At 39.0% G+C, this 8,295-nt stretch overlaps 1 protein-coding gene across 1 annotated transcript; it reads left to right on the top strand.

The window, feature by feature from the left end:
* The first annotated feature begins 460 nt into the window (after nt 1–460).
* GAL (galanin and GMAP prepropeptide) lies at nt 461–8,068 on the top strand. Its single transcript, XM_064714472.1, has 6 exons — nt 461–589; nt 700–780; nt 1,423–1,477; nt 2,500–2,586; nt 5,592–5,669; nt 7,752–8,068. Exons 2-6 carry the CDS (start codon nt 700–702, stop codon nt 7,802–7,804), a joined length of 354 nt encoding a protein of 117 aa, XP_064570542.1. The 5' UTR covers nt 461–589; the 3' UTR covers nt 7,805–8,068.
* Nucleotides 8,069–8,295: the final 227 nt, after the last annotated feature.

Raw genomic sequence — 8,295 nt, 5'->3', positions numbered from 1 at the left:
GAGCCCCGGGAGCTGCAGCGCTAGGCAGAAGAGCAGAGGGGTTCTTTCTCTCAGGTACCTTCTCTCAGGCACCCTCCCGTGTCCGGGTCTCTGAGCAGCGATATGCCCTCCCTGGCCCCCCCTTGGGTCTCTGATAAGCGATGTGCGCTCCCTGTCCCCCCTTGTGTCTCCGAGCAGCGATGTGCACTCCCCTGTCCCCCCTTGGGTCTCTGATAAGCGATGAGCGCTCCCTGTCCCCCCTTGTGTCTCCGAGCAGCGATGTGCGCTCCCTGTCCCCGCTGTCCCCCTCGGCCCCGGGCACAGGGCAGGCTGACAGCCCCGCCGCAGCTCCCGCTCCCCGCACCGTGCTCCCAAGTGCCCCTAATTGGATTGCGGTAATTTCTATCCTTCCTAGAGCGGCAGGGAAGGGCCGGGGGAGGCGGGGGGAGGCGGTGGGCGGCTCTCGGCTCCCGGCGCGGCCGCTCCGCTGCCCATAAAGCGCGGCGGGAGCGCGGCGGGGCCGCGGCCATGCAGTGAGAGCCCGCCGTGGGACCAGCCCCGCTCCGGTCTCGCCACGGCAGCGCTGCGAGGGACAGACCCCCAGCTCAAGGTACCCCGGCCCTTCTCCCGGCGGGAACCGGGCTGCCCAGCCCTGCAGCCGCTCCGCCCGCGCCCCGGGAAGGGCCGAGCTGCGGTTTCACCCCGTGCGGTTTCTTGCAGATGCAGAGGTGCACCGGAGTCCTGTTCCTGTCTCTAATCCTTTGTGCCGCCCTCTCGGAAACACTCGGGCTGGTTTTCTCAGTAAGTATCTGTGTCTCAGCGAGCGAGGGACCGCCGCGAGCCTCCCACGGATGCGCACTGTTCTTAGATGTAGGGGTTGTAGAGGATACAGCACCCAAAACCATTTCGGGCTATAAACAGTTTGCCTCTTTTTTTTCCCCCCCCCAGCTAAGAATTTCGAGATTTTGAATACTAGCACTTTTGTAAAAAAAATACTATAACTAAGAATGTCTAGTTGCTAGACCAAAATGGAATGGGTGTCCCACCTGCCTCTGAAAAGGTGATGTACATATGGACTTCTTTTATGAAGAGGTTGTCATGTAAACCCAAGCATTATAAAGAAGCATTGCAGTTTGCTAAGGAGACTATCCGGTGGCAGTATAAACTTCTAGTATAAAGTTGAAATTTCTGCCTCCAAAGTGTGACTTGCAGTCATCACTTATGTGGTGTGAAACACTCAAACCACATGGATGTCAATAGCAACACTATAGACTTAGACAGGGAGGAGCAAGAGCTCGCCGTGAATATTTACTTCAATATGATTTGCTTTACTTTTTAAATATTTTTTTCTTGATTTTGAGCTTTCAGAAGACTCTTTCTGCTAAGAGAATGTCCTTTTTTGTGTAGGTCATGCAATAACATACTTGTGGTTTTTCCTTTAAGGCAAAAGACAAAAGGGGTTGGACTTTGAATAGTGCTGGTTATCTACTTGGGCCACGTAAGTGAGGCGCTTCTTTTTTCATTATTTCAAAACGCAAACATTGTGTTATTCACTTCTCTGAATACAGCAGTTTTGTCTAAACCTGCAAGACTGAACAAACTCATTTGGGAAAACACTTGTTTAGATGTTTCTTACATGCCTGTCATAGAACTGAGTTGTCTTAGACAACAGCTGTTCTTTTCTAAAGAAGTATGATGGGAGGCCTTATGTCCAGAAACACATCTGCTCACATTTGGTGCTTCTGAACTGCAATTTTCATATGACAAATACATCACCACCAGAAGTGTTAAAAAATCTTACAGCATCATAGATGTCAAGGGCAGAATGACAAAATGTGTACCTCTCCATGTATTTCAGATTTCACCCCTAAATCTTTTTACAAACTTTCACTACTTGACTTTATAAGACTAATTTTTTTTTTAAATCAAAGCAAAATTAATTAAAACAGTAACTTGCAAACTCAAGACTATTAGCAGCTCACTATGTGTAAAATCAATATACAAGGTGTTCAAAATACAGGGTACTGGTTTACAGATGTAGGTAACAAATTCAGGTTTTAAGAAAAGAAATGCAGAACTAAGCTGTTCCAAATATTTGTCCCTTTACCACTTATTCTGGTGAATGTGGCAAAATTCATCACCAGTGTTTCTATATTTTCAGTCTCAGTAACATATAGACAAATACTACACATACTTACTCTGCCATTTTTCATTCTTTTTAGCTAACAATAAAGATACATAAAAAAGAAGTTTAATGCATCTTAATTGTATTAACTGGTTCTGTAAATGCCTGGAAGTATATTTGCCCAAAGCACATCTAAGCAAATTGGAAAAAATAGTGTGGGGAAATGATCTTGTCAAAGAGTTCTATTTTACATCTAAGATTGGACAGTAGGAATCATCCTTTGTTGCAGGTCATATTCATCAGCTTTTACTGAGGTCATATTGGTAAGCAACAGGTCATATTGATAAGCTTTTAATGAGTCAATTAACTCCTGTGATTTTTAATTTATTTATCAGATGCAGTAGATAACCACAGATCTTTTAATGACAAGCATGGTTTCACTGGTAAACGTGAAACACCACCTGAAGAGGATATTAAAGCAGGTAATGAAATCTGGAAACAATAATTTTTGATTTGTTTTTTATGTTAAGTAGTTTATTTACTATTGAACTGACTACTTGGACACAAAACTATTTCTGCATTTCAACAGAAATCCTGATAAACATATGAAAGGAAGAAAAATGACATTTGACCACTCAATGTGATCTTTATATGGTCATAGATTACAATATCTAAGTGATTAGGAACATGTATCATAATTTTGTGGCTCTAAATGTGTAACAGGTCATGTTGCTTTGAAAAAACTTTGGTTTTTTTTCTCTTTTCATATGTTAAAGTAAGTATTTCAAATGTCACTGTAGCCACTCCAGAATTTATTGGTTTTTGGCAAAGAAGAGAGTCCATAAAGGTGTATTTCAGTAATGAAGGCTATAGAAACTACAAATTCCCAAGATTTCCCATGATTAAGCAAGGTGGCTTATCTTCATTAAAAGACTGAGAACCTGGTCACAGCTGAAGCCAAAATGCTCAGATGTTTCCTGTGCCAGAATTTAGTAAATGGCAATGAAAAGGGTGCAGCCTTGTTCTGGATTTGTCCTCCAAAGCTGGGCCTCTAAAATACAAATATACGTCTAGACTCCCTTATGAAGGGAGGCTGACAATTTTTAGGCTTTATTTTGAACACCTATTTCAGGATAAGGCGAAGAAACTTCTAGAAAAACCTGCTTTATCTCCTGAGGAGAAAGTAAACCTGCTGCAGACATCTCAAGTGGGCTGGGATGAATCTCATCCTTAGGCTGATAAAAGTGACCACAGTCCTGACTGAGTGCATTTATCACTGCAATAGTGGGGGCAAAACAGAGGTTTTGGAGCCTATTTTAAATAACACCCAGAACAGTGCAAATGTAGTTAACGCTAAATAAGTTCATAAATAAAGGACATGTGCTTAATTACAATCTCACACATATGTACTTCATAAAGAGAAGAGAAACATTAATGCATTTCTTAAATGTTAACACTCTCTGAAGGACTGTCTGTTCAGTTCTGGCACAGCTACACAGTGGGGCTTTGGGGTTTGTGTGTGTATTATTTCTTTTTGGTGCTGTGCTTTAGTGTTTTTTTTTTTTTTTTCTAAGGAAAAGAATCCAACCCTGCTGTTTCAAATACCAGAGTTAAAACAATATATGGCTGGTAAAAGCCAATGTAAAAGTAAAGGATTTGTAATCCAGCAGTAGAGATCACATTGCAACATGGTGCCATTTGTGCATATCCCCCGTCCCTTACAGGAATATGAATTTATGAGTTTATGGAACTCTCTTCCTGGGTGCTGTTGAGCCTCCACAATTGCAGATAAACCCAATCAAACTTGTCAGGATGAGACTTCAAAATTACACAGCTGCCTCTGTTATGAACTTCATTCTCTTCCCTTACCAAATATTTCTTTGAAGCTGAAGTTTATCACAGATTTCTACAATTACAGAGTTCCTACCCAAAGGAGATTTAAATATATACATATATCTAATGCATAAGAAATGCATATGGTAATCAGTGTATTATTTTAATTGATAATATAGGCTTTCTCCTGATTATTTGCAAAAGACCCTTAAATGGCAATATATGCTCATATTGTTTTATTAATGTGAAAGAGTTCCTGCAAAGGACTGTACTCTCCTTGAAGCAATACTGCAAAATTCAAAAGCTCTCCAGATAACCTAGAAAAATTTGTGAGCTCTATTAGGGACTGAACATTAGGTCCAGGAAAAAAGCTCACAACAAAAATACAATCATCTATGAGCATAATTAGTCAAATCTTCAAGTTGCAAGATCATAATGGTTTGTTTACTGAAATCTGCTAGTGATCCACTATGCAGAGTTAAGGTAAATAGCAGAGCAATACATAAGTACAATATTTCCAAGTTATGGAGGAAGAATATTTGTCCAATAAATTTCACATGGATAAAAAGTCTTGAAAAAATGTGACCAATATAATAATAACAAAAATTCATAACAGGTTAGGCGGGAATAAAAGCTAAGGAAAAATTCAAATAAAAGAGTATTATTAATGCAAATAGTAATAATGTCTTAGTGTGAGTTCAAAGACTGGAAGACAAGATTTTTAGGTGCAAACATATTAAATGCATTCCTAAATGCTTATTAACTTTGTGTCCCTTGCAACTCTCATCAATGTTTTAAATTGGTGCTACAGAGCTCAGTCTGCCTTCTGACCCATCTGATAATGTTTTCAGTGATGTAGTAATGGACTGTTGGTTCTGGTCCCCACATCTGTGTGCAGAGAGTTAAACATCCTGGGGAAATTACTTAACATCCGTTCCTAATAGACAGCAGTTCTCCATCCTCCTAAAAATAGCAAGGTGTCTTCCTCCAACTCCTGGCTGATGTTTTTTTCTCTCATTTACAGATGAAGAAAGAATCCTCCTCAAAAGTGCAATAACAAGCCCCCACTAGGCCATTAAAAAGCTATTTTCACAAGCTCGAAGACAAGTGTATTGGATTAGATACCTGTGTGAAAACAGCTTTCTGGACTTGTAGAAAAACACCCAGGCCTAGGTTTTGGGCCACAAATCACTTCTATGTAATTTGAAAGGCTTATTTGGAGCAAAGTCAGGCTACATGAATGAACTTTTAACTGTTCTGTAAGGCTGATGAATTTATTTGCTACATTTGAAATTTAACCCATTCCTGCAAGCTCAGGTGGAGACAAGAGAGAGAGCTGGGGACAGAGGATAATTCTCTTCTGCAACAGATCTCTTAAGGCCTAGAGACCACAACCATCAAGGAGTAAAAGCAGCTGCCATGCAGCAATGGCATACAAAGCTGGGTAAATTTGATTCTCAGGATTGCAGTCCTTAGAGGAGCTCTGCCCTTCCATGAAAGGAGGTTTTCCATCAAGGATTTTAAGGAAAAAGGAATTTCAGATAGTTTTGGTGGTTTTTTCCCCTCCCCAGAGTACTCGTTAACTTAACCACAGAATCTCTTATGATGTGTTTGAACCATGTTAACAGTGAGTAACAGGCAGCTTGTTTCACAGGGAGCCTTGGGAGACCCCTGGCTGATGAAAACATTGTGCGCACAGTAATTGAATTTTTGACCTACTTGCATCTGAAAGGTTAGTGAATAACTTTTATTCTTTCACAGTTTCTGGTAGGAAATTTACTGAGGAGGCAAGACCATGCCTAAGGTACACATCTGCAGCAGATTTGAGTGTGCAAGACTTGCAACAGCACCTCTGGCATCACTCTCATGCCCAGAGTGCAGGTGGTCCTGAAAAATTGCAGCTCAGTGCAGATCTGATGCAGCAGAGTTCTGATACCATCCCATCACTCGTTAGTGCCAAAAGAAACACATCTCTCTTTTTGCATGTATTCTACAATAAAGTTGCAAGACAAAATTGCAACAACGCTGAGCTGAATGTTGGCAAACAGCTCAGACTGCTCTGAAGTAAAAGCTCTGTACAGCCTCACAGTTGTGATGAGAGCTGTAATGCTGAGCTCACAGCTGGCTCTGTAAGAATGGTAACTTTACTGTGGAATTTATCTCCTTCTGAGTTTTCATTCATTTTGCTTTAAAAAAACCTAAACAAACACAATATTCAGCTTTTAAAAACCTCTTCAGCTCTTCTAAAACTGTCTATAAAATGTATGAAACCATTGTAGATTATTGCAAAGAAACCAACAGGTAAGAAAAGGTTATTCTACTCCAAACGTTTGAGGAATTTTCTGTCTCAAAAGGAGACAATTCAATAAATCAATAATGTAACTTCCATGTTCTTACTCTTGTATACAACAAATTATAAGCAAGTGTGTGCTGTGGAAATGTGTGTACATTTGTATTTTTATTTCATATTAAAAGAGACTTTCAACAGATCAGTTCATTTTCTGCATACCTGGGATGCTTTTTACTCATTGTTCTCTGAATTATTTGTATCTGCCTAAGGAAAATAATTCTCTTTACTGAAAATGTGAACCAAGTGTTTATTGAATTGAGTTTGCATTTGAAAACAAAACCTCTGTATAGCTAGTCCTAAGGGCCTGAAATAATTCAAACACATATTTAAAGTAGATTATTAGCATATGTATTTACTGTGGACAAAATAGTTGTTTGTTGTACCACTGTGAAGAAAGAGCCCAAAACTGTCCTTTACTCTGCTGTGTGAGCCTAGGAAGTAAAATCAATATTTGGACACAGCAAAACAGGGGTAAAATAACCTCAGTCACACACCTTCTGCATAGGCTAAAACCTGCTAAACCAGACAAGAAAATAAAAAGCATCTCACAGAAATACAAATTACTTCTTCCCTGCAACAAATGAGCTTAAAAGGCTCCCTTCTTATGATGGTAATGACAAACAGTTGTTTTTATTCAGAAAAGGTGGTGGTATTACCATGTCCTCATGAAAAACAAAAAATGAATCTGCAGATCTGGTTTTTGCAGACATCGTTCTTGTTGTCTCAGGTTGCAACAGACACAGAATGTTGTCACATGTTATCTCTTAACAATGTTTATTGGAAAGGCTTAGTACAAACTCTTACACAAACCCAGATCTGTAAATTAAGCAGGTGAATACCATACTTTTTAATGATAGAAATCCTTCAACACATTTGCTTCAATGAAACCTTACTGCATTAAATACATTGGTTTAGAGGTGCTCCTTGGTGGGGGAAGGGTTGAAATCCTCACTCATAGATTCAGATTCAGGCAATAGTGATTCAGATTAGATATACCTTTTAATCTGCATGAAAAAGGCAGTATTTTTACTGCTAAGAAGTACCTTGGTAATAACTAAAAGCGGCCTTCATCTTTTTCTCTTGGAAATTATTCCCTCCAGCTTTGAGTGCTTCTCATAAAGAGCAACATGTAGAATGGCAGCTGTAATTAGATAATATTAAGTCTTATGAGATGCTGGGATCCAGCAATATCAATTGACATAATAAAATTAATGTAATTGTTGTTCTGTCACTGCTGTTTCTAAAATGTTGAAATTGTATCAGGAAGATGATATTGACATTCAAAAGGAAAAAATCCCAGTATTTTATAAATTAAAATACCACAAGTTCAAAGATTTGTCTTTTCTAATTGAGAAAAATATTACTAAAATTATGTATTACTGAAACTGGATTTCATTACTTAATTGCTAAGGTAAATATGCATATTTACATATGTGTTAATTACCTTTTTCTCCTGTTTTTCAGAGGTGGGAGCACTTGACAAGCTACCTACACCAGAGGAAATGAACCAGTCTTGAAAAATTCATTTTTATTTTGTTGCAGTGTAGATTTAGACTGAATTCTAAAGAAAAGACCAAAATGACCTGAAGTTAAGAAGTATGGTTTGCATTTATTTGATAAATGGTAAATAGCATTCTGCCCTCTGGTTGGTTTGTTGGATTATTTTTTGCTTTTTTTTTTTTTTTCCTTCCATCCCTCTCCTGCAATGTCATCCTGTATAATTTTGCTTTGGTAATATTTTTCTGTAGGTAAATGATAAAATAAAAATAAAGAGCAATGAAGCTGTTTCATTTTAAAATTATGTACATATCAGCACACAATGAACAGAAAGCGTGGGGTAAATTGTAAGATTACACTGCTTCTCTACTCTGCAATATTAGAGCAGAATAAAACATATGCACTGTATATTGGGTACTTTAAATAACAGAAAAACAACTTCAGAGTGCCGCCATGCAGAATCATTTTAAGTCCCAGATCTGTCTATACCTCTGTGCTTCAAGGAAACATT

The sequence above is a fragment of the Zonotrichia leucophrys genome, chromosome 5, assembly GCF_028769735.1.
Source record: "Zonotrichia leucophrys gambelii isolate GWCS_2022_RI chromosome 5, RI_Zleu_2.0, whole genome shotgun sequence".
Taxonomy (NCBI): Eukaryota; Metazoa; Chordata; class Aves; order Passeriformes; family Passerellidae; genus Zonotrichia; species Zonotrichia leucophrys.
This window is presented reverse-complemented; position numbering and strand designations above follow the sequence as displayed.